This window comes from Aptenodytes patagonicus, chromosome Z, assembly GCF_965638725.1.
Source record: "Aptenodytes patagonicus chromosome Z, bAptPat1.pri.cur, whole genome shotgun sequence".
Classification (NCBI taxonomy): Eukaryota; Metazoa; Chordata; class Aves; order Sphenisciformes; family Spheniscidae; genus Aptenodytes; species Aptenodytes patagonicus.
The window spans coordinates 36,384,169-36,411,501 of record NC_134982.1 but is presented as its reverse complement, the minus strand read 5'-3'; the positions used below and the strand labels follow the sequence as shown (position 1 = coordinate 36,411,501).

The 27,333-nt window shown below is 40.1% G+C and overlaps 1 protein-coding gene across 6 annotated transcripts in view; it reads left to right on the top strand.

Annotated features, from left to right (window-relative positions):
* The first annotated feature begins 720 nt into the window (after window positions 1–720).
* The window catches only part of NFIB (nuclear factor I B), a 173,969-nt gene continuing 147,356 nt past the window's right edge, over window positions 721–27,333 (top strand). For 3 of the 6 annotated variants that reach the window (XM_076361897.1, XM_076361899.1, XM_076361896.1), the window contains exons 1-2: window positions 721–1,060; window positions 7,240–7,771. In XM_076361897.1, the coding sequence (XP_076218012.1) occupies window positions 1,031–1,060; window positions 7,240–7,771 (562 nt within the window). In that variant the 5' untranslated portion in view covers window positions 721–1,030. The remainder of the gene's footprint in view (window positions 1,061–7,239; window positions 7,772–27,333) is intronic. The other 3 variants (XM_076361894.1, XM_076361895.1, XM_076361898.1) reach the window with 3 other exon arrangements.

Genomic DNA, 27,333 nt, shown 5'->3' with positions numbered 1-27,333 from the left:
AAATGAGGGATGTTTGCAAAACGTGCTAGTTCCTTCTGCAGCGTTAGATGGTGATTAATAAAGAGGGAGGGCAGAGGAGGGGGATCTGGTGGAAAAGGAATGTGTTTGCAGGAGGAGGAGTGTAAGCGATGATTGTGTAATTAAATAATTAAAAAAAAAATACTTAAGTCTCATTTGGGGAGAGAGCTGGAACGGGGTCCAGAGGGTGTAACCGGTGAATGTTTCAACTTCCAAGTCTTGCAGAGCGGGGGGGGGGGGAGGGGGGCGGACACGGCGGGAGCAAATCGGGAGGGAGAGATTTATCGTCTGAATTTTCAAGAGATCACTTTTATTACAGTGGGCGTTTGGAAAGGGGTCCCTCGCCACTCCCCGCAGAGCGAGGGCGGGCGGGCGGGCGGAGGGAGCGGGCAGAGGCCGCCGGAGGAGCCCGCGGGCCGCGCCGCCGCGCTCTGCCCGCCCGGGGCGCGCTCCCGCGCCGGCTCGCTCCCGCACGCATGGTCGCTGCCCTGCGAAGTTTCGCCTGCCATCACTCTCCGGGATTTTCCTGCTCCGCTCCGGGCTGTAACCTTGAACTTTCGAGAGCGTGGTGACAGTGCCGTAATAACCCACCACCACCAACTTCTTAAAAAAAAAAAAAAAAAAAAGGATTAAAAAAAAAAAAAAGGCCAAACAAGAAAGTCCTCCCGCCCACCCTCCCCCCCCCTCGAGTCCTTCCCCCCTCATCTGCAAAACAACCACCAGCAGCAGCAGAAGCAAAAGCAAGACTCCTGCGCCGCCGACTACAAGAGGGTTAAAAGTGTAGATTGGATTTCACCCCGGGAAATCTAGCACACGGAGTGAACTTGAATCTTTGGCTATTTAAGGAGGACTGGGGTTTGTTGTGAAGTTGTGGTGATCCAGGGCAGAGCCCCGTCCTGATTGATTTCATCTTCCTTGAGTCTCAGATGACTGTAAAATGAATAGATGAAATTATTCCTTTTTGAGGCTTTTCTTAGGGGCTCTCCGGGCAGCGTGTTCTCAAAGCGGAGTCATGATGTATTCTCCAATCTGTCTCACTCAGGTATAGACGCATTTTATTTAATTTATTTGTTAATTTATTTATTTATTTTCACGTGTTTTAAAAATTTTTTTTCATATGTATGTGAGTTGTTAAGGCGTCACTGCTAGTAGTTGTAACGGGTTAAAGCACAGTTGGGACTGCTTGTCAGATCCAAACTCCTCTCGCAGGGGGGAATAGTAGAGAATAAACTGTACCAGGCCATTGTTTTGGGGAGATCCATTCAAAGTGTCACCGTAGACAAATACTGTTAATTGTTGGTGCATAAGAAGTCAAGGGTTAACAAAATGGAAATGAGCATAATTACGCTAAAAAGCAGGTTTGAGAAGTATTGATTTGATTGGAATCAAACGATTTGTTCTCTTTTCAGCTCGCCAGCTTACGCAGAGTCTAATGAAAGGGTTTGAAAGGAAAAGTGCCGTTTTTGACAAAAAACGAGCGCTCGCCGGTGCGAAGTAGTCCCGTCTTACGCTTAATTAATAATGTGTAGCCTGCCAACAGTGAGGGCGATGTGAGAGGGGGTGTCCAAGCTGTGCAGTATTTTCTTGTTCGGTTATGCAGGGGCATGGCATTTGCCCCCCTCCCGGCTAAGTTGCAACGCTCGCGGGCGAGCGTGCATCCTCCCGAGCAAGGGGAAAGACCTAGCCGGGTTTTGCAACCGCACTTGCAGCCGCTTTTCAAGCCCCGACGGCGGCTGTCACCGGGAGGGCGGGAGGGAGCGGGGCGAAGCCGCGGCCGGCGCCGCGCGGGGCCGCGGAGCGGGGCGCGGAGGGCGGGGGGCGGCGGCAGCGCGGCGCGGAGCGCGGAGCGCAGCCCGAGCCGGGGTCCCCGCCGCGGCAGAACGCCGTTTTTGAGACCCGAGGGGTTTAGGGAGCGGGCTTGGGAAGTTCCCCGGGTGCCCCGGGACCGTCCTTGCCGGGCGTACGGTAATGGGGAGCGAGCGCCGGGGCACCGGAGCCTGTTCCGGAGAGCCATCCCGGTCTGCAAAGCCAGAGGATAGTTTTCAGAAGCTTTTGTGAAAGTCTGTCTTAGGAGGATGTGATGTAAACTGATGAAGCGATAACTGCTTGCTTCCACATTGGTGCAACAAATAGCGAAAGAAGCAGAAAACGTGCGAAAGTAACGTCTCCTGCGATACTGTTATTAAGCAGTCGACGATGCACTTCTGGTTGCACGGTGAATAAATAAATACGATTTAAGTTATTCCACAATTAGAAAGCATTGTAATTCAAAAGGACCGAAGTATTCATAAATTGTGAATGAAGATGGAAACAATGATAAGGCTTATTCAGTGATTGGATACAGTCCTGTAGCTTTTTGGCTGACACATTTTTTATTGTTTATATTTTGTTTGGCATCTAAGTGTGATTGACTTAGATATGGATATTTTCAGCAAGTAAATGTGAGCTGCAGTGGAGCAAAGCTGGAAAAGAGTACTGTTGAAATATTTCTTCTTCAAAAGAGAAATGAATGCATGTGGGAAGCGTTTGGTGTAACAGATACGCACATGCTTATAGGTACACACATAGAAATAATTACGTATGGTGGAATCTGCAATTAGTAAAAATTAATTCTGTGTGGGCTGTCCATCCTGTGAAATTACTGACAGGCAGTAAGACCTCTGCACCAGAGTATAAACCTGAGAGTACAACTTAAGAAAGCGGTTTTTACATTGGAAACATGCAAATTTTCACTACTACCTCTATTACAGCGGGTAGTTCATTTTGTTGTTTCCTGCTCTAATGACTTTTTTCCCCATATGTTTGCTTTTTGGACTCACAGATGTAATAGATTTCCTCATTCTGTGCAAATCTGTATTAAAATACCACACGCAGGTGTATACAAAAACACAACATTGTGCTTCTACAGCCATAAATACAAGAAAGCAATTAATTCCTGGCTTTCGTGTGTTGATAACTTCTCCATAATATTTTGCAATCACGCTGTATCATGTGCCATGCAGAGACAGTTCCCATTTAGTGGTACATACATGGAACACAGTTGCAGCAAACTGATTTTAGTTTGGAATCGTTCTCTACCTATTTGGAATGATAAAGGCATTTAAAAAATCATGTTTCCACTCCATAAATTAAAAATTAAGATTACACTGGCAATGAGAATTTATACTTTGTGTTATTTATTTATTTAAAGCAAAAGATTGATTAATCTTATTTTGAGTTGCGACTGAGTTAAAGTAGTACTGCCAAAATTGTTCTCTCTATTGTGTTCTCCATCTCTAGGGCTCTTGCAATGCACATTGACTGTGGTAGTGTATTCTCAGAAGAAAATACTTCGGTAAAAGTTCTAAACACAGAATACCTGTTTGGACCAAGCTCCTTGCGAAGCAGTAGTTCAGTTTGTGCCGAGACAGCGCTGAAGCACTTTTTAGAAACAAGTCTAAAATCCAAAGTACAGCTTTAAGACAAACCTTGGCAATTCAAATGTTACCTATCACTCTTTCAATAAAAGCTCGGTGGGTGTAAAATAACTCCAAGGAAGAACGAAGACTTAGCAAATGCAATTTAATTTTTTTGGGGTCCTTTCCTCTCCTTCCCATATGCCTCTTTCCCCCTGTTTTGGAATGAGTGTAGACTGCATTTATCTCTCCTGCTGAGGCATGATAGGATGCAGTTACTGTATGCCTTTAAGTGCTTGGTCTCTTGTGATATTTTTGCCGTGGTTTATTTTTATGTTACGGTGGTCCAAGAAACTCAGGATATGTTGCCATTTTCTCTTCCTCCTAGAATATATTGTTTCATTAGGCACAGACAAAATCCATGCAGGGAAATTGAGTACATGAAGTTTTCTGTATAAAATTTCTAGACTTCTGCCTGGTATATTTATTGTATGGTCCTCAGTTCAAACTTGCATGAATTGATAACAAAGTTTATAAAAGTGAAAGATACTAGAAAGGCGCTACATTTCCCCTTTACCTTTTCCAACAGGAAAACCTGGCCTACCTATGATCGTTAGATGACTGGTATTTTTTCCTTTATTTACAAGCCGCACAGATATTACATAGTAGCTTCCATTTTAATTTCAATTGCCAGTGCACAATGGTTCACCTGAGCCATTTGATGTGACATTTGGAAATCTTACCTCCATAAATCACTTCATTGCAAGAGCAACTGTGGCACATGGGTAAGTGCCACATAAAAAAATATTTCAGTTTTGCCTATATGAATATTAAGTGGGGGAAAAATAAAATTCTGTAGATGGCTTTTTAGGAGGTTTAGTGGAGAACATGTGTGATTAATTGCAAATCTCCATTTAGGATCATTTTTACGGGCACTTCTTCTTGTCAAGTAATGTTTCATTTGAAAGGACTCCAGATGCACAATGAATCTCTCAAAGATATCTGATAGTATTGCTTCAGAACAGGATGTTCTTTGCTGTTTCTCCTTCACACTCTTTCACATATATTTATATCTTCAGGACTTAATGATATTATGAAAGAAAAGCCTGAATACAGTTTTAAAAAGTTGGGGTTTTTTTGGTGGTTTTTTTTTTTTTTTTTTCATTCTTTGAAAAGGAGACATTCAACCACTACAGATTGGAATTTAAAAAGTGGATTTTTTCTCTATACAATTTTCATAGATGTAAAATGCTATACATTATTATTGGTAATACTATGTGCATTACCTAAAGGCATAGCCATTCCAAAATAGTTTGTGATGTTCTTAAAAATGAAAACTAGATGTGCAGTATTCTAGTAGCGAAGAATATTTCCACATTAATTTTGTTGCCATTTTAAGTAATAAATGCTGAAGTCTGTTTAGATATAGGGGAAATCATTGTATTGGGGCAAAAATTGATTTCACCCAAAGCTCTTCAGCCCCCTGCCTTCGCCCCACCTTTAGTCCCAGCTGTTAGAATTTTCAAAATCTGCAGTAAATCTGTTTTATTCAGTCTAAAATGAATTGTAAGGATTTAACACCGCACAGTCTTTATGCTTATTTTTTTTTAAATTGTATTTGAATACTTCGATTAAGATGACTTCTGTAGAAGAAAAAAAGAAACTTTCTTTAGTAGTTATAATTGAGGGGGAAAAAAAGCATGGCATCAGAAAGCGTATGAAGATAGGGAAGTCTTATCATGGGCTGTGGTTACTCAGAGCAGTATTGCCTTCCCACACAAAGAACAGATTGTGGTTTAACTCTTTCCATGGCCTAGTTTTATGTGCCAGTATAGTATCAGAATTGTTCAAATCCCTGCTGGAAATTACTAATCAGTTTAATTATTGCCTTTGTGGCTCTTTGTCAAGCATCATGCTGCAATGCAATCGTCTATGTCCTCAATTATCTTCCTATATTGTCTCTCCTCTTTTTTTTTTTTTTTTTTTCTGTGAAGGTAAAATGGTAACAGGTAAACTGCTTGCAACTCTTCTGTTGTTTTCTCTTTGATTTGAGGATAGTTAGAGAAGACAGGTAACTAGACCTAGTGGGGTTTTTTACCATTCAGGAAATTTTGAAGTTTGTTTGAAATTTGAAGATTTAAATACTAAATTATTGGCCTGAAGCTTCTACAATGGCAGTCTGAACTCCGTATAATTGAGACTATTAGTTACACTTTCATCATTTTTACCTAATGGAGTTAATCAGCCTATTGATTAAACATAATTCATTCCTTGTCTAGCAGCGTAGCTAAAATATTAGTTTGTTAAATGTATTTCTGAATGTAATTGTATAAAAAAGGTTCAGTTTTAGTTTGATTGCACCGTGCCACTCAGTATGATGAACAATCTGCACGGTATTTAAAACTAAATATGGCTGCACACAGGAAGAAAGATACCTCCCCTAAGGTCTCCCTTCCAAACCAAAATACAGTAATGTTTGATAAGCAGATCGCGCTGTTTTAAACAGATTTGCTCATGGAAAAGAGGCATTAGTTTTTGGGAAAGGCCTATTTAGATATTAACATCGATGTGTAGGATGGTACTTTAAGCAGACAAAACAAATTAATTTAATTACTATAGGATGTATTTGTAGCTGACAACTAAGCATTACCTCCTTAATGCAATCCATATCGCTGCTAGGCAGAAGATAAGAACTTGCAGGTGAAGCCAGATGACAGAAAGGGATATTTTGGAACTGTAAATAAATTGCATGGATTTCACAAAAGCAGCATTTGACCAGCGGTGCACTCGTAATGTCACTCTGCCACAGCATGCAGAAACACAAAGAATGCAAAGTTTGTGCCAAGTTGCCATTTTTCATTGTACACCTCAGATTGATTTTTAAGGGGTTTAGAATAATTGCCACACTCATGTGATCAGTTAACAAATTAAGTGACTCTGTGGGGCTTCAATACCCACAGTGGAGCTGCCAGAAGAACATAAATGTAATTTTTGTTCTCAACTTCATAAACTTTTATTTTACAGAATTTGGGGGTGGTGGGAGGGAAGCCCGAAGAGCTGAAAGTACAGAAGCTTCTGTTCAGGATTTGTATACGACGTGCTGTGTCTTTTGCCTGCTTTCCCTTACTGTATACTGGTTTCTCTAGTTACCACCACTGGAATGGTGCTGTTTCAGTGCTGGAATGTTGGACGTTTGATAAGAAAATGGATCAAGTTTAATGGCGCATGCTCTTTGTGCCACCAGCAGTCTCTTGCTGAGAGCATGCTCCAAAAGCGGGAACTGTGTGGCATTACACTGAGCATGTATATGCTTTGTGTTTCTGTGCCACAGAGAAGAGAAATGAACTGTGGCATTCGCCTCAGCCTTCTGAACGTTTCTGCTCAGATTTCTTAAAACCTTATAGTGTCCTCTTTGTGCAATGGTACTTTTCTTGCTGTTAGCCGTTCACTCAAATATTTAAATGTTAGAAACAAAACATCTCGATAGCATCTCTTTTAAATAGTGTTATCTCTGCAGCGTTGCAGGATGAAGTGAGGGGAGGCATACAAAATAAAATCTTCACATGGTTCTTTCAAAGGATGAAATATGGGGAAAATGGAAATCTCTGTGTACTTTTTGTCTGCTGCCTGACAGTGGTAGTAATTGCGTAAAAGGTGTTATGCAGAAATTTGCGTAAATTTTAAGTGTTTAAGTGTTTATTCTCTTCATCTTGGATTTCACTTTAAGATTTTCAGAAATCTTTCTTGATACTGCTTTGATTATGAGAACTTACTGACTTCGAGTTTTCTTCTTCTCTTCTTTTTTTCCCTCCACTTCTTTCCACAGGATGAATTTCACCCGTTCATTGAGGCACTTCTTCCACATGTCCGTGCAATTGCCTATACTTGGTTCAACCTTCAGGCTCGAAAACGCAAGTACTTTAAAAAACATGAGAAACGAATGTCAAAGGATGAGGAAAGAGCAGTCAAGGATGAGCTACTTAGTGAAAAGCCTGAAATTAAACAGAAGTGGGCATCCAGGCTCTTGGCCAAGCTGCGCAAAGATATTCGCCAAGAGTTCCGGGAGGATTTTGTGCTCACGGTGACTGGGAAGAAGCACCCATGCTGTGTATTGTCCAATCCTGACCAGAAGGGTAAGATTAGGAGAATCGACTGCCTGCGACAGGCTGACAAAGTCTGGCGTCTGGATCTAGTCATGGTGATCCTGTTCAAAGGCATCCCCTTGGAAAGTACGGATGGAGAGCGGCTCATGAAATCCCCACATTGCACAAATCCAGCACTTTGCGTCCAGCCACATCACATAACAGTATCAGTCAAGGAGCTTGATTTGTTTTTGGCATACTACGTGCAGGAGCAAGGTAGGAAGCAGATTGTCGTATTTCTATGTTAGTATGTCAAACTCTGATTCCAATTATCCCTGTTTCCCCTATGGGCTGGCTTCCAGTGAAACATTATTCTGTGGTCTATAGACGTAATGTGGGTACATATCCATATGTAAATCAGCATGTATACGTATATACTTACATAGACACACATTCCTACAGACCTGTGTAAATGACATGTATGTTTGACAGAGAGAGCGGGACATGCCAAGGTAGTACTTTAGTTCTGCTGTAGTTGCCTTTTTTTGTTTTGTCAGAAAGTGGCAATATATTACGTAGTTTTTCCAGTCGTGACTTCAGAAAACCTTCTTGTTTTTCAAGTTGTTTTTTTTTTTTAGTTCCCCCAGTACTGTTAGTAACAGATGCAGATATGTGCAATTGTACAATCACAATGAATACTACAAATAGTTGTTATTGTCTTTGTAGTAATAAATAATCAAGAATTTATCCTTAAACTGATGAACCTACTACCACGTTGAAGAGCCATTGTCGACTTTCTCATGTCTATAAAATAAAACGTGAAAAAACTTTAGCACAGAAATACTGCTTCGTAAATACCATATGTAGTCAGAATTACAGCATACAGTACTTAACGTTTCATTCATACTTTACATCACTAGCTCATCTTACCTATCTGAGCTTTAAAACAAAGATCCAGGTTGTAATATTTTGAGAGAATTTTCCATGAAAAGTATATTTTCATAATCACACTCATATACTTAATTTTATTTGGCAGATGATTGAAATGTGGAAAATTGCAGGTACACTATGGAAAAGCTTCTTAAGCTTAGTTTTACAGAATGAAAATAAAAACAGGGCTTCTGATAATCATGTATGAGGGAAGAAACTGCTAGTCATATTGCATATTCAGATAACAATACTCATATAACCTTCAAGGCAGGTTCCCCGAAATTGTAAATGGCTGTAAGTAGATAAAGGTTTTTTTCTCCGACACTAAGCCTTCTGAAATGCTTTTTCTCTGTGAGGGGTCATTTTGGTTCTTTCTGGTGATTATACCATCCTCTAGACGTCTTTGTATTGCTGACTGATCAGCAGTAATAAAGCATTTCTTTTTTAGCCGCAGATCTCAACTAGGGAAAGTTTGATCGGCCGCAGATGGTGGGCCATTTCACAACTTGGCCTGGTAGTAGGCAGAAATGGCCTGCAGAAGGGCAGATGGCAGGCTGTTATCTGATGCCTGATACATAACTGCGGGATTTAACTGAAAAACAAACAGAATGGATTTTGTTAGTAACAAAAAAGTAAAATTGCACATGTCTTCATTCAGTGTGTACTCCTTCTTTAAAAGAACAGATACACAACACAACCTTTTTGTTTTCAGTGAATTTGTCTTTTAGCATTTACTCACACAAGTGGAGCACTATGTTTACGTGAACATATAAATAGGGTTCAATTTTTTTGATTCTTCATCATGAAAAAATACGTTTCATTGTTTTGTTTTGGTTTTTTTTCCCCTGCTTGTATTTTTGTATTTTTCTCTCCACAGCAGTAGACAACACTTAGATATTTTGCAGCGACTTTAAGTAGCTGTGGAGTCTGGTAAATCTGGTCCCCAGTAACATAGGAAGAAAGATTTCTTTGATAGCATTAAACAAAATAGCTTAATTACAAATAATTTGTACCTTTAAGCTCCTTTTGTGAAGAAAAATTCAAATGATATTTTGAATGCATATACTGCAAGACATAGCTTACTGATTAATTCTAATGGATTTACCTGTCTCTAAAAGTCAAACCTACAAAGGGAGGCAAAAGAGTTTAAGTAGCTCTTGAGCCGAAGAAGCTGGGGTCAGAGTACTCTTACACACTGTCGACTTTTAAGTTGTTGGAAGCCAGTAACTTGAAGTGGGAGAAGGAATTGCAGGGCATAGCTGATTTTATTGATTTAAAAGGATTGAGAATATGAGTTTATTTAAAACACTTGTCTAATCAGAAATGAGTAAGATAAGCATGCTGTAATATTATATCTTTCAAAGTTACACTATGCTACTTTGAGAATATACTGGAAGATGAAGCTGGCTAATTTCTGTGTACCAAGTCACCCTTAGTAGACCCTTTTGTTTATTGTAAACTGCATGTATTTTGTATCTGTCTTGCTGCTTCACAGTAAATCTTCCGTTAACATCTGTTGGCTCTCTTCTTGAAGAAGTCATATTAAGTTTTCTTTGTATTTTTTTTCCATTTTGTCAAACTTTGATTCTCTATCTTCATTGAAAGCAGGTTAATTGTGGCACTTTGTAGTGCACTTGATTAAGAGCACCAGGCTTTGCAAAAGATAAGCATGAAGTCAACCAAAACGCTGCATTTTACACATGCTGTTTTGCTTTCTATTTCTCTTTTAGAATATATAAACCTGCCTAATAGTATCATGTAAAAAATAAGCGGAGACATAGAAACAATTAAATCCCTGAATGAAATATGAAGAAGGAATTGGCACATAAAATGAAAAAAAGGGCCAAGTAGTTTGGTTTTTTGTTGCTTTAAAAAAGAAGATTAGGGGGAAAAAGAGGAGGAAGGATAGTTTGAGAGCCAGTGATGGTTGCCAGTGGCACCAGGATTGGCATCAGACCTTCTTTGTTTAGCCTAGGATGCCTGTGATTTGTTGGTTGGCATCCGCATTGCAGTGCAGAGTAATGTTACAATATATTGACAATTTCCAGATCTAGAAGTGTCAATAATCCCTTCAGTTCTTAATAAAAAGAGCTTCTACTTCCATGCCTGCCTTGAAAGAAGAAATAAGGACCGACCTATGAAGTTCTGTCATTGACCAACTTCATCTGGTTCTACTTTTTGCTCATCTCCCTCTGAATTCAGCATCTTATTTTTTCCCCTATTCCCTTTCTACTATCCTCTTGTGCTTTAGGATCTTAAAGAAAAAAAAAAAAAAAAAGAAAAAGGGGCTTGACATAGGTTGCAATGTTGCTCCTTTGACTGAAATGGAGGAAGAAAATGGGAAGTACACACTGTGATCAATGTTTAACATCAAAATAACTCTTGATCTTAACACACTTCTACGGGGCTCTGCTTGTTGTGTGCATCAGGTCCACCCCCCCATCGAGTTTTTAAAAAGCTCAAACCTTGAAAATGGCATGAACGTTGTTTCTATTGACAAAACTGCCTTTTTTTTTTTTCTTTTTTTTTTTTTTCCTTTTTTTTTCTGTCAGGCATCTGAGAGTGTCTATCGTTTGGTATGAAACACATCTCAGTCCATAAAATCATTTGATGGTATTTGATTCAGTGCAGCGCTTATGCTGTGTTCCCGTTGCTACAAGAACCGCCATTTTGTTTGTCGAGTGCCAGGAGAGGGGAAAAAAAAGGCAGACAATGTGCTTGATGCCAATAATGGTTGCCAGTGGCACCGAGGTTGGCATCAGACCCTCTTTGTCTAGTTGCTGAATGCCTTTGATTCGTTGGTTGGCATCCGCATTGCAGTGGGCACATTGGAAAGTTTTTGACAATCAGTGAATGAAAGCTGCAGTACTTGTTTGCTGCAACAGAACACAGATAATATAAATCCCTTCTTCTGATACGTGTTTTACTTACTCTTACAATGGCTAATTAAAAAAGAAAAAATTGCATTGCTGTCTTTTCTAAAACATAAAATATCTATAGCAATGTGCCTCATCTGCAGAATTCCTTATCCCCGTGTCATCTCTGCCGTTTTTTGCGGCATAAATAAAATGCAAACTTGATGTTAGGTATTTCAGCACATACTGAATGAAGCATAGTAGACCTTCAGAAATGCTTTGGGAGTTTAAAGGACTGAAGCAATGGTACATGTAAATGGTAGGTGTTTTTAATGCATGTGCCTCTCAGAGTGCATTTCGCAGATCAGTCATGTTACTGTTTACACTTTCCTTTGTCCTTGTGTAAGAGTGATATAATTGGGGGAGCCCGCATCCTCAGCTGTTAATAAACTCTGAAGTTGAGGGAGGGGAGGATCTTTTAAACTATCTAAGAAGGAGGGCAGAAAATAGATGCAGATGTCTTTAGTCTGGTACTGTTCAGGCACTCTTGTTTTTTTAACTTCTTAAACCATCAAGATACTGCTGCAGTTCCAGCTGCATGACTTTGTTACCAGGAAATCAGCAAAAAGACTAAATCATTTCTGTTGGAAGTTTCCCAGGTAGTTAGCATTAATATTGCTTTCCGGTTAACTGCTATTATCTCGTTAATTAATAAGAAGGATTAGCAGCTCTACCCAAAGGGCTGCACAGAAGGAAGCCTGGCCTACGTGAGTCCCTGAATCGCCAGACTGTGTCCTGTCTCTTGGGGGGGGTAGGGGGAGCAGGGGGAAAAAAACAGAAAGGAAAGAGAAAGGAGAAGAGGGGGAGAGCGAGGGCGCGGGCTGGCTTCTGCAGCCTCGATAGGGGAGAACTTCGTGTGCAGGACCCTCCTGCCGCGCCTCCGGGACGTTTGCGGGACCCTGGCGATGGGGGCGGCTGCGCGCTGGCGCTGCCTGCACGCCACATGCCTCCCGCCGGCAGCCGCTGGGGCGAGGGGTGCAGGCCTACCCGATTTTTGGTAGCGTGCTTTGTACTGTTAATAAGTGCGTTTTCAGATAAGCTCAGCTGGGGCGCGGAGTGCCGCATCTGCATTGATTCAAAACTGTTTTTACCCTAGCTTAATGCCGGCAAACTGGTAATCCTTAACTGAACGGGGATATCGCTTTTTCACTTAAGACAGTCCTGGCAACACGTGTGCACTGTCTTACTTTGAAAAATGCGTTCCCCTTCCAGGAGGAATTGTGATTCTTTTTTGAAGATGATATATCTGAATTGCAGGAGTGGGTGGGTGAACTCTTGGTGTATCAATGACTTGATCTTTTTATTAAGCTTTTTGAGTTTTGTGAATTTATTTTTATAGGGAGCTCAAAATTTGAAATAGGTTTGCGTAGTCATTTTCATGTTATACTTTAGTTTTCATTTAGTAAGTATAGAAAGTTTATAGTAATATTATAACAACACTTTTCATACTTTAAAATGATAAATAAAATTATTTTGGTTGGTTTGCTGTGACTACAAGAAATTCCACTTAAAATCACAATAAAAATTATGTTTTAAGCAGTCTCCTTTCTGCGTAAGTCATATAATGGTCATATGTCGAAATGTCACACCACCCAGATGGATTTTGGACGACGGTTTGCATTTCTTGTGTACACTGATGCTTCCACGTACAAATAATAAAAAAATAATGGGCTTAGAAGAATCAATCAATCGGTTGAATTGCTGATTGCTCCTTTCCATTAACTTTAATGATTTGCCTCCTTCTGAATACTTTGCCTGGGAACATACAGTAGAACATTTTACCTGTTTTGCAGAAGGATATGTCAAGGTACAAGGTGATTTGTTGGAGTTTACACAGCAAATTATTAGTTACACTGGGAACAACAGGAAATAGAGCTTATCACTGCCTGTACCTATAGGCATCTAGGTACTCTAGGAGCTTGTTACTCACACAATGAAATGGCGTGCTGATCCCTTGTGCTAAATCTCAATTTTGAATCAGAAAGCCAGTGCAGAAGCAGAAGTATGAGTTTATATTTTACCTGCTCTCATATGATAGGAGCTTTTTGTAGTTTAAGAATCTGATAGGGAATAATAAACCTTTTTAAATCTTTGAATTACTTTGAGCAGTTCCAGTCTATTCAGGCATGTGGAAAATGGAATTTTAAAGAACTTTGTGTCATCTGAAAAAGACACTATATTAATTTCTTTTCTAGTTTTCTAATGTAAAATTTTGGATGACTACTTTGTTCAGTATCTCTGTTGTGCTGAAAATTACAGGCAGGAAAGACATTTGTCATTAGGAGATGGAGGTTAATTTGGTGTATATACAGGCATAATAATGTTTTTCAGTTGATGATTATAGGTACTTTATTTATGAAGATGTAGGATATTAAAACATTTAAAAAGGTCACCCATCAATTTTCATTTTTCAGTATGTGTATGTGTGAACTGACATTTGGACAGTAGATCCAAAGAATTAAAAATGTATATTTTTTTCTTTTTAACTTTAGTTTCCCTCAGAACAGGGTTACGGGTCGTATGACAGGTTCATAAGAAAGGAAAGGGAATTTTCCATATTTAATTTTACTGTTGCGGTCAGGAATGAAATATATATACATTTTAGGAAGGAGCTTTTAGCTCATTCTGTTTTTTCTTACCTGATACACCAATGGGAATCATTTTCACAGGGTTAAATGACATTAATTGTTTTTAAGACAGAAGAGGCTTATGGTTAAATAAATTCTGTGCAACTAGTTGAAAATTTAGAGGTCAGTGTTAATTTATGAATGACATTTAGATCGACAGCAAGAAGCTATAAAGTAAAGAAAACAATAGAAAAGAAAACAGAAGATTCTTGCTTCACGGTAGTTTCAGACAGAAGAACAATACTGGGAACAAAAAAAATGCTTTTAAACTATAAATAAGGCCACTAATTCATAAAGGAAATACTTCAAATAACAGCAGAGATTTATGTTTTAAATTTCTTAATTTTCATGCATATTCAATTCATTGTAACTGTGAAAACTTCATTAAAATATTTAAACACTAAATACCACTGCAGGTTGGATTTTAAAGTTAATTGCACGAGATTGCTGTCAAGTCCGCTTCTTTTTCTAGCTTTCCCTTCTTCCTTGCTTTTCCTCCTTCTCCTCCTCCCTGCTGCTAGTATAGTAATGTAGACATCTCAAGGACTGGTGGCCCTCCGAAGCTCTGGTCCTTGGAGGAACGTAGCCACAGTGCCAAGCACAGTAATTCAAGAGGCTTCCTAAAGCGTTATGTTCCAGTCTCAACAGCAAGGTGGTATGTTGCTTTGCTGTAATCACTCGTGTTAGGATGATCTCAAAATCAAGTCAAATGTCTAACTTAACTGAATAGGGTTGCTCCTTCCTTTGTGGGGTGGAGGAGAAATCCCTTATCTGGAGACACCTTCCAGATGCTAAGTGCATGTGAAAAAGTAAGAAGGTCTGTGTGATTAGCCAGTTTGTTTGACAGATGTCAAAGAAGATGTCCTTCATTATAGGGAGGTTTCATGATTTTACTCTGTCTCTCCTTTTTTATTTTATTTTTTTTTTAAATCTGGTGGAACGTCTAGAAGCAGTTGCTAAAAACCTGGCTCAGGGCAGTGAAGCCTGGATTAGAAGAGGCTTGAAAGGCTCAGAAGCTAGTAAAGGAGAAGTAAATCTTAGATTATTAGCTTTGTCCAAGAGAAAAGAGAGTTGATTTGGGTGTGTATATTGTACTGTCTGGGAGCAGTGAGTTGTGTGTGAAGTTGGGAACATTCTACTAGCACAGCTGTTAATCTTTTCCCCCCACCTTTTTATTTACAAAAAGGTTACTTTCTTACACTCTCCCCCTGCCAAACTCTCCTTTCAGAGAGGTTCTTTCCTTTTCTGAAGTATATTGTGCTTTTTTTTTTTTAAATAAATGTATTTCTTTAGCTGTTTCTTAGGAACCTCATTATTGGCATGACGTTTGTTCTAGCTTTTTTCACAGTCGGTGGGATATGGGCACTTCAGACTTGGCTTTTGTGAGGGATTCTGTCTGAGGAAGGGCTGATAGTCTAAAGTGTGTTTATCAGTAATAGCGTTTCGGATGTTTTTAGCCAGCCTGAGGACCAGAGCTTTTGCCTTCATGCTCCATGACTCCTGTGTGTTACAACCCTATTGCCCCCATGCCCCTCCTCAAGTCAAAAAGGTGACTTAAAATTATAGGGACATGAGAGTCATTTTAATGTTAGTTTCCTCCTAACTACTTACGGTGTTTGGGACCTTTTAAACTGCTTTTTTTACTCTAAGAAATAGATTTGAAATACGGAGAAGTTGCCATGATACAGCCCTGGGGAAAGCATGGTAAGAAAGCTTAGCTGAAGCCCATTCAACCATTAAGCGTTCTTTTCCCTTGGAGAAACCTTGCATTTTTTTAACAGTAACCGCCTATCTCCAGAGCAGAAGGGAAACTTTTATGTTTTCCAGTGTCCTTCCATAAAGGCACCTTCACTAAAAGCATGACTATGGCTTTAATTGGGCTTTTAATTATTTCCCCCTTGAAAAAATATACATGGAAATTGAACAAAACAGTTCCCCTTTTCTTCTTTAGAGAGTGAACAGGAAAGCGAAATGCAAAAATGAACAGTTAGTGAACTCTGTCTGAGAAACTTGGTGTGTCCATCGAGAAATTAGGAAAAAAGATAAGTTTTCTGATATTGGTTTGACGCAAATGCTGTGCACAAGTAAGTATATTCTATATTATTTGCAATTATTTGTCAATTGAGAATTTTAAACATTTAGGTCTTGAACATATTGTTTATGTATTTGTCTTCCCAATCTTCATGTTATATTAACCTGAATTACTATACATATTTTCATAAAGGATGATTTTAAACAAGTGGAAGAAAAGTATGAACTATATATCTTAAATCTAGCATTGTATTTTAATTTTTAGTCAGTTATCTTGCCATATCCTTCACAAGCTATCTTCTGAGAAGATGTCATAGGATTTACACATTTTTCTTTAAAATAGAAACGAAGAAATGTGCACACATTAGAATCCAGTAATTACAAACTCCATGTCTTTAGAAATTAAATATAATTAAAATATTTACAGAGTATATATTTTTGCTTGTGAATTACATTGGCCTAAAATGCCAAATAATTTTCAGCCTTTCTTGATGAAGCGACTAGCAAGGAAATGCTGGATTTGCTTAGAAGATTATTACGAAGTGCCTTCTGTCTGAGAGATAGCAAGTATATTTACTGCAGCATCAGTTTTCCATTGCATGATTAATGCCATTGAAAATGATGCCAGACGTCTTGAAAGGATGACTACACTCCAGTGTTCCTGATTTAAAAGTGTGAAAACATCTCCTAGTCAAGACAACTTGTATTTTATTATTCTGACATCTGTAGTTTCTGGACAGATTACCTTAAATTTGTTATGCCACGTTAAAAGATGTGTTTTACGAGGCTGGTCTCAGCTCCCGGCCTTAGTGTCAAGAACTGTGCTACGTGATGCAACATGTCTTGTTAGGTTTAATTGACCAAAGCCGATTTGTTAAAACAATTCATTTGTGCTGTAACTCATGCCCAGGCCAAGTTGCTACCTGAATCTCTTGACCTTGACTTGTCTGGGTCATGAAATGGCTGCGAACTGCTTGACCTCTCCATTGTTCAGCAGCTGCGCCACTTCCTCCGGTTCTTTGTGGTAATCGCTGACAAGAAGACCTTGTCCCCAAATTTACACCCCAGCGGGTTTCGCGGTGTCCCTCCGAGCAGCCGTGTCCTCCCTTGGATGTGCTCCTGATGTCCTGCTGACAGCGATGGGGGCAAACTGACAGACCTCCATAGTGGAAGAGGTGACGGGAGGATTTCTAGGGGCTGGAGGGAAATTCTATCCCCTCTCAGGCTGCAGTGCATTTCTCTTCTGTTAGGGTGCACGAGTTTGCTACGTTTTTCAAAGGCAAACACCATCTTAGTCAGTCCCGTTTCGCTGTGAGCGTTGTTCGAGTGGGATGTGCTGGGAAGAAGGCCGCTTTGAAAATGCTTTGTGATGAAAATGTAATGTGTATGCACACCACTTCAATTTTTAGGAAAAAAGAGTCATCAAAATAATTTCTTGACATGAAATGGAGCAGCATTTCATGTCAGTGTCATGAGTGGCTATTTGATTTCTTTAGTACCAAAACATCATTTTCTTAAAGACTCAGATTGTATTCAAAAGCAACCGTGGTCTCTAAAGCAAAGAGCTTTACACTCTATGCTTGATGCAGTATCTAAACTTATCAAAAGGGGAGAAAGAACAGTCTTTGTTGTCTGCCTTTTTTTTTTTTTTTTTTTTTTTTTTGTGAAACACTTTATTTCTAGGGGAAAGTACTTGTCCTTAAGAATTACTCTCACTGAGGGGGGGGGAGTCATTGGCCCCATATCCTGCCCGACAGGCTGCCTACTGTCAATGTCCCTGATGCTAATGTCAGCTTCTTGATGTAGGCTTTGTGCTTCCCGTAATTACCTACAATTTGACTGTTAGGACAGTTTAGCTTTTTGAGATGGGTATTACGTTTAATCATCTGCTGCATTGTGCCGCAGTTTTAGGAAGCAGTGCCTTTTGAAATCAGTGACTGGATCTGTTGAAAAACTGATGGCATGATACAGCCTTGCTGGGTTAAGAAAGCTCATATGATAGTACTGGTACCATTATAAAACAAGTAAATTTGTAATCCAGTGGTCATCAGATAATTGGTATGTTCTTAATTTGAGGCCTTAGCCTGAAAACTTTGCTCACATGAGTAGATTTATTCAATCAAATTGACTTAATTTAAAACATATTTTCTTTCACAGCACTATGCACTGACTTTTGCAGTGTATGATCAGGTTCATATTTCCGCAGTCCACCTGATTTCTTCTGTCAACTCATTCATTTTTTTTTTTAAAAAGAAAAAAAAATAGGATTGTATGTGTATATACAGAGCTCCCGTGCACTTGTAAATAATCAAACCTTTTCCTTCCGTGTGAAACTCCACAATCTAGGTGTGATTTTTAATCGCAGTTATATAGTTCCTCTGAAGGAAGAGGGTGGGAATGCTGACACAAGGAGCTTGAATGCTATCACTGTGACGACAATGTAAAGTATGACTCAATGTTTAGATGCAAGGACTTCAAAATCCTTGTCCTGGTGCCCAGCCCTGTTGTGGCTCCCCAGGTGACCGCAAGCAGGTTGCTTAGTCTCTCTGCGCCTCCGGTCCCAGGGAGAGAGAGCACCGCTTGTTTCAGCGCTGCCTCAGCGAGGGTTGCGAAATACTGAGATACGTACTGGCTGAAAAGTTACAACCCTTCCTGTATTTCACTGCAAGCAAAATCTGTGTGCCGGTTGCCCAGCCCCCAAGTGGGCTCTGCGTTGTAAAGAAATGTCTTACCCGGTTTTCTCATGCCCGGACGGAAGAAACTTGCCCAAGCAGGGAGGGCCAGCACAAAGCATTCCTCCACTGCAAGCCCTGCGGTGGTACTGCTCCGTGGGAGAGGGTGTCAGAGAGAAACCGCCCAGCGGAGTCGGCCCACCACAGGAGACTGCGTCTGTGGTGGGAGCACTCCTTGGGGCACCCGTGCTTCAGTCTTCAGGAGCCCTGGCCAGGGCTGGCCCTTGAGGATGGGACCACGGTACAGGGGCTTTGGTGTGCTCAGAGATCTGTCTGAGTTTTCTAGCCCTGTGACAGTGAAGGGAAAAAATACTTTAGGCAGAAAGAAACAGTCATCATGGGCAGTTATATGTATGCTCATCCAGCTGGCCCACCACGGAGGAGGCATCTGCAGTGCCTGCAGGGGTGGCCTTTGAGCTCAGTCTGGTTCCCCATCCCTCTCTCCCCTCTGAGTCCAGGTTTTTCAGTCAAGTGGGCCGGTAGCTCGGACCAGAGCACACCAGCGTGGGAGGAGGATGGATGGTCAGGAGTTTGGGCTGAGGTGTGAGATGAAACCCAAGCTAATGTAACAGCACGCTTGTGTCTGCAATATGCTGGTCATCCTGTTTCATCTCCCAGACTTGGGCAGGTCTGGTTTGTGAGGCAGCTGAGGGGGAGACCATTATTTTGTAAGGGGTTAGTCCAGGGTCTTGTCTTGAAGGGCCTACCTTTGCCTGAAGCCCCCACTGATTGTGCTGAAACTCTCCTAAATACTTAATTAGTAACTTGTGCCTGTTGGACCCAGCGTGCCATCTACTTTTACTCCTTAAGTCATTGCTTTCCTCATTCCTTCCTTTATGATGATATTTCAGGGTTGGTAATGAGCCAGCTATAACATCAACACCTACAAAATTACTCTGTCTATTTCTCAGAGTGGGAAGTGACATTAATTTATAAAAATGAAAAGAAGTCTGCCCATGCACTTTCCCCAGGAGATACTGAAACAGTGCAGTTTACAGCTAACCCAGGGTTAACATCAAAAGTAATTCTATTGTTTATCTTCCAGTTAAAGAATAACCAGCTTGTGCAGAAAGGAGAATTGGAAAATTGATTGCACTGTCTAGATTCAGACACATAATTTAAAGTAATCTATATCAAGTTGTGTTTTTACCATATATGCATTCATAGGTGAGTTCATTGCCTGCAGTTCAGTCATCTATAAAGGCTTATGGAATTCTTTGGTTTTATTAAACCCGAGGGAATTTTTGTTGGTTTTTTTTTTTAAAGCTATGTGTAATTACTTTTACTGGCTTAATTGTTGCCCCTTTTTTCTTTTTCTAGTTAAGGAAACAGATATCACATTGTTACATAAAGCATAAAAATTGTTTCTGCATTTTAACTATAGTGAGGCGTGCTGGTATATTTTAAAACATGTGCCTAACCTTGCATTGTCATATGCAAATGCAGTGTGCCTATATAGTCCTCCCTGGCCTTTCACATATTTTTTTTACTATATTGCTGCTATAACTTGAATATTCTGGAATTATAGTTGTCCTGTAATGATTTCTGTTCTATTTACAGCCTCCAAATAAAGGAAAAGCTGCTTATAGTAAAATGAGGATCACTGGTCTTTCAGTAATTAAATAGACTTGTTATACTGCATTAATCCTTTTTGGAACATTTGGAATGACTTCTTAGCACTCACAAACACAGCATTAGGGCCAGCAATTAATCTGTTGTTTGTCCTCCAACATTTGTGTGATGTAAAGCATGTGCGTTCAAAGATGTATTTCAGGTTTAGGACTAGGACCATTGCGGAGTCAAATAATGATATTGATCATTCGGTAGTGTGAACCAAGATCTAGAATGAAGTTACAACAATTGTTAGAAGGACTCATACACCACTAATTGCATCCAACTGAAAGGACTTGCAGTGTAATGGTGTTCAACACTGTCTATCTAGTTTTGGGTGCTGCATATGAGAAAAAAAAGTGTGAATTATTTGGAGGTAGCCAGAAACTTTCTAGATTTCTGATTAGCCTTCCTTGTAGGTAGGACAAGAAGTAAAGGCTTAACATTTCATCAGAAAAGATTGTGTTCAAGAAAAAACCCAGTAACTTTGTAATAATGAGGGCAGTATAGACTGGGAGAGGAGAATATGTTATTTTTGTCAAGGACAGGTTTAGGAAGCATCTACCAAAATGACACACCTAAACTTGATCAAGTTGTCCAGCAGAGAGGTGGTTCAGGTGATCTCTTACTGTCCTGTGTAACTTCAGGGTCCAATGATGTCAATGAAGGAGTCAAATTTGCTCCTTTTCTGAGCTTTGACTTCACAATTAATGACCAAATAAAATCACCTGAACTTTCTCTCAGACTTTTGCAGTTTTGTAATTGCTTTCCTGGACATAGCCTGCTTAGTTTTCTTTGATCAGAAGGGCATACTAATTCTCTTGGTACTGTGTTGGAGTCCTGTGCTGTTTTCCTGCATTGTTCGGCAGTAATTAACTTGAAGCATGGTACAGAGCATTAGTTTCTGAGCCTACATTAAATCAGCAGAAAAGTCTTATGTTCCTGTGGTATATAGTCTTAGAACACACTATCCTATTGCAGTAAGATAAAAGTGTTTTTAAATATAGTCCAGCCACTTTGACCTTGTCAGAATTCAAGCCATATTAATGGTAACTTGGGCTTGCTGACGCGTTTCACAGTAGGACGAACATTAACACAGAACTCCCTATTCCATCTGGTGAGGAACCTACAGAGAGGGCTATACATAGACTTTTTCTTAAATTCCATATTATAGTATAACGAGACGCTCTGTCTTCCCTGTACTCATGACACTTCTCTTGCCATTGATAGGCACCCTGTGTCTGAGACCAACAGACGCAGTTAAGAAGAGACACTATAAAGCAACAATATTAGATCATGCAGATATGATCGCTGAATAGTAACAGTTACAGGTTGTATTTTGGGAAGCAGCGATTAGTGACAGTTTTATTGCAGCAAATGTATGTATGAAGTCCCCGGCTTTCATTGTAATGCCCTGGAAACAGGTGTCAAAATGCACAGAACAGCATTTAATGATTAATCTACACATTGCATATAAGTTGCAAAAAAGCTCTAGAATTTTTAAATTTGATTCTGCTGAAGTTTGCCTGCATGGTATAAGTGATACATAAAGATATCATGGTGAGGTCTGAAAAAGCTCACATGGGTCCTGAAAGCAGCAAAACTGCATTCATATGATATCTTCATGTGGTTTTATGTACACTGCTCTGGTGGTTCCCCACAGGATGATGTGGACCTACTCTGGAAAAATATGCCCATTGGAGTTACCATAGCAGGCTCATTTGAACTTCTCTCAGTTATATGTGTGTTTTATTTTCTAATAATAATATATGCATATGAATCTGACTATGTCTGTTGCTGTGGTGTTTGATATGTAGTTTCCAGTTTGAGTGAATGGTGTTTGGCATGCATCCTAGTTATTATGTATATTATTGACAAGGATGCCTTACTTTGGTTCTCAAGGCTGGTTTCTGTACCACTGGTAGCACATGACCTATTTGAAAGTGGCACATAGAATCATAGAATTATTTAGGTTGGAAAAGACCCTTAAGATACAACTGTAAACCTAACACTGCCAAGTCCACCACTAAACCATGTCCCTAAGCACCACATCCACAAGTCTTTTAAATACCTTCAGGGATGGTGACTCAACCACTTCCCTGGGCAGCCTGTTCCAATGCTTGACAACCCTTTCAGTGAAGAAGTTTTTCCTAATACCCAATCTAAACCTCCCCTGGTGCAACTTGAGGCCGTTTCCCATCATCCTATCACTTGCTGCTTGGGAGAAGAGCTCAACACCCACCTCACTACAACCTCCTTTCAGGTAGTTGTAGAGAGCAATAAGGTCTCCCCTCAGCCTCCTTTTCTCCAGATTGAACTACCCCAGTTTCCTCAGCCGCTCCTCATAAGACTTGTGCTCCAGACCCTTCACCAGCCTCGTTGCCCTTCTCTGGACACGCTCCAGCACCTCAACGTCCTTCTTGTAGTGAGGCCCAAAACTGAACACAGTATTTGAGGTGCGGCCTCACCAGTGCCATGTTGGCATATTTCTCGTTGCCTGGGTGGCAGACACAAGCGGCAGAGTAACTGCATTGCTGGACATCACAGGTGATGAGTAAATGGGCCAGCATTTCCCGGCTTTCCAGAGTAAGCGTCTCCACAGAGGTAGCTACCACTCATCAGCTTTTTTGGTGTCTGTCACCGTTTGACTGCTTGGTGGCCATGGGCTGTGTGTGCCTCCTTACCAACTGAAGCTGCAGCAGCAACCCAGCTCCTGCCAGAACCTGGGGGGATGTGGGGACTGGGTGAGGTGAGAGAAGGCAATGCACGTGGGGCTAGGGAGGAGTGGGCAGGGGGTGCAGCGGAGAGTGCCAAAGAGTGGGTGTGAGGAGGGGGTGGTTGAGGACTCCATCTCCATTGCCAGTGGAACCAATTTTGAAACCCCTGTGCGAGATGGGTCTGTTGACTTCTGAATAGTAGTCTCTCTTCTTCTGTCTCCATGGTAACCCAAAGTTACTGTATACCAAATGTTTGCAGCGCCAGATTTTAATGTTGGGAGAGGACAATACGCATATCCAATGTTGTGTTCCATTTAGGAAATATAAAAAAATAAAGAAAGAATTTTTTTTTTTCTCCTTTCCCCATTTTTGTAAATGCAAGGGGCATTCTTCCTGTATTTTGTACATTAACATGGATCAGGTCTGATGTCTTTGAACCTTGTTTGACTCAGGAGGGGTTGTTTTACAGTAGTATAAAGTCCTAATGCTGAATTCATGTTGCAAGGACTGTGTTGGGATTTGTACTGCTTCTGTAAAGGATGCTTGGCCTGTTCAGGAGCTATTCTGGTGGATTGGGTTCCCAGGCAACAAAACTAGAACACGTATGACTGAAGTACTGCAGATTCTCTAGACTGTAGACCTAATCCTGCAAATCCCTATTTACATAAATCCCACTGCTTTCAAAGGGTCTGCACATGAGAAAGCAGGTTTTACAGGATCAGGCCATTCTTCCTGGAGACCAACATCTGTTGCACCAACTGTGATAATCTCATGACTGTTAAAGAAAACTCTGAGGAAACATTTTATCTGGGCTAAAAGAAAACAGCAAAAAAGTAACACTGTTGCCTGTTGCTATAAAGTGGATTATTACCAAAAGCAACTTTCTGTATATACTGTGTCTCTCCTCTGTTCCCTTCCTGCATATTTTTATTTACTTGCGAGAAAATGCTATAAGTAGCTGTGTGCTGTTACCGCTATTCTTCACACGTGTTGTATAAAGTTTGTGTGCCAGACTACACATACTGAGATATTTTTAGATACCGAACGAGGCCTCTGGCATATAGGTTAATGACTGTCAGTGTCTCGCTTTGGATTTTTTGGAAACTGAGAAAGAAATGTCTTCAAGAAATTTTTAAGGTATTTTGGGTCTTGCAGTTCAAGTCTATGCCAAGTTCTGGCGCTGGCCGAATTAACTAAAGTACTGTGTTCAAAGAGTTCACTGGCATTCACTGTGGAACAGTGGATGGTCAATTGGTACGACTGCAAGGAAGAAAGAAATCTGAGCAAAAGCAGATGGTGGGCGTGTTGGGAAGAGTAGAGTCCACTTCCTTTGCTCCCCTCTAAGAACAGAGAACACCTGCATAGCCGTGGTAGCACTTGCTGCAGCTGGAGTTGAATATCTTTTGTGACTTCTACTTGGAGGTCTGGTCTGGAAAGGACAACAGGCTGCTGCCTTACCTTGGTTGACTCCCAGTTCCTGTGGGCCTGGTTTCATAACACACAGCAGTGTGTGGACTCATAGTGCTGGGGTCATTTGACACACAGTCTGGAGATTTCATGTGTACGTTTGCTGCATGCCTTGGGCTGTGCAGCTGAAGATAGAATCGAGATGTTATTCACTGTCCCTTGCAGCACAGATGTTATAATAAAACAGCTGTAGAAAATATAAGAGGAAGAGCTTGGCAGCTCAGTTGGGCCATTTATGTGTGTGTGGGAAGACCTCCCTGAAGTCCAAAAGCGATGGGAGTCTACATCAATGGTGCAGTGCATGAACAGTAGTTCTAACATCTCCCCCATGTTTTGGATTCCCTGCACTTAAAATTTACGGTCAGTCTGCACATGACAAGGACAGTGGTCTGGGATTTCCGTGAGCCATATAATGGGCAATAAGCTACTGCTACTCATGTCATAAGACCAAGGGAAAAAAAGGGACAAGATGGCAAATACGCTGACAAGGTTAGCTTGCTGTCGGAAGCTGCAGAGTTGGTGGACAGAAGCGTGCTGTTCCTCTAGACTATAGTATATTCTTGAAACTTTTCCTGATGATTTTTAATATTTTGGATGATTACCCTTTCACCTCCCTGAAATTAGTAAAATAATGTCCAAAGCCTAATAGACAAGGCTTGGGGGGCCTATATTTTGACCGATGTGCAGAAGCTAGAATATAAATGAAGCCTGTGTGCAGTTCAACTTGAGAATGTAACATGTTCAAAGATGGTGCTTTTATTCACAAGTTGTAACTTTACAGCATCTTTTCTTCTCACTGTCTTTTCTGGTTATTATGAGTCAAGTTTCCTTAAGTGTGCAAGATTCATAATTAAGCAGACCTTTCATTAGGGGAACAAATGCTTTCCTATAGGTTTTTCTTCTATGTCACCTGTATCTCCACAGTGTAGTTACCCCAATTCCTCCTTCCCTATCATAGGTCCACATTTTCCCTTATGTTTTAAGGTGTGAAGTCATTGGGAATTATACTCTTAATGATTTACAATAGATTTTAACTGTTCCACTTTGCTCAGAAGTAATTGCTTTTGTGAAGCGGACAATACTTTTTTAGTGTGTATTTTCTAGATTTTATATTGAGCTCTGTGGAAGATCAGATCTATGCTAAATGTGCAACTTAAATCAACTATACTATGCTTAAAAAAACAGAATGGAGAGGATTATCAACTGAAATTGCAAAATGTAAACCTCCAGGGAACAGGTGTTAGGACTGAAGGCAAAACAGTTTACACATTTATTTTCAGAGACATTAATATGAAAGATTTGGGAAAAAAGAGAAGCAAAATCTCTATAAAGTTTATTTATATAGAAAAAAAAATATCAAGAGAACCCTTGTACTGATTTTATGTATTGAGATATTGTCATCTTTATTTACTAGGAGCAATTAGTTAATTCAGTCAGCAGATTTTTTTTGGAACTGCGCAGAACAAATATTCTCAAAATAGCAAGTGTATAAGGTCAGTTTGCTCACATGTAATTATGCACACTATTTCGCCCGCCTTCCCTGCCTGAACCCCCAAGGAATACCATCAGTTCTTTAGGGTCTGAATTTATCTTTTGTTTGTGTTAGGTTAAATCCAAATATTGTGACAAACATTTGTAGTTCTTTTAGATTTTACTGGATTTTTTTTTGTTGTTTTGGTTTGGGATTTTTTTTTTTATATCTTAGAACAATCCTTGCCAGGATTTGCAAATACAACATTACAGCAGATTGTGGCAGCATGGGAAGAAGGTGAAACTGATTCTAAACAAGAAGGAAACTAATTAGTTAGTTTTGAAGAATACTTCATTGTTTTTTTCAGAAGATTGCTTGTAACAAGTGATTCCTTGTCACATTCTCTGCAGTTTTCTATATTGCAATCTCGCATCTCAGGAGAAGTAATGTTCTTCGTCAGAACCAATGTACCTTGTTAAGTCATTAAGATAACAGGATGTCCTGTCATTCTGCTCTTGCTGAAGGTGAACATCTTTGGAATGCGAAAAGAGTTTTGCATTATTTCCCACTTAAAATAACATGCTGTCTCCTGGCTACCTAAGTGAAACTGTTATTGATATAAACATGCTACTTTATCTTGATGCTTCCAGAAATGCTTCTACACAGATTTGAAGCTCAGTGTCTGAGAGGAAAGGAATGCAGTCTTTTGAGATTGGTGTCCTGTGCCTCAGTTCAGCACCAAGCACAGCAGGATCTTCATCCCTGTTGAGATAGCGGTGTATAGTGGTATTTCAAATACTTAGTGTGGAGTCTCTATGCTAATGCAATACTTGGTACACTACAGCTGCATTCCAACCTGCAGGCTGTGATTCTCAGCACTTTCTTATTGCCAGATAAAACAAATCATTAAACTGATTTGGTTTGTTCGTTTGTGATAATGTATTCTGAACATACATTCTAGAGGTCCTTTGGTATAAATAAGAAAATACTTTTTCACAAGCATGAAAAGATAGGTACATTCTATGTCACATTCTTTACAACAACTATTGCATTTATGTATCTTACCTCTGGCACTAAAATCTAAAGTCATAGAGAAATACTGCTCTTATGCTTGTAAATGCTTAGATTTTGAACTTTTTCTTTTTCCCATGATAGTTGTCAAAATACCTGTCAATAGAGGAAACCATGGAAAGCAGCTAAGGTTTTATTTTAGAAAAACAGGTTTCTGTTAATCATAGTGAACACTTAATTTTCTTAATCTTTATGGTTGTTACAAAAGCTTAATACACCAGACCAGGTAGCAGGAGACATTGTACATAAACGCAGTTACGCTTTCA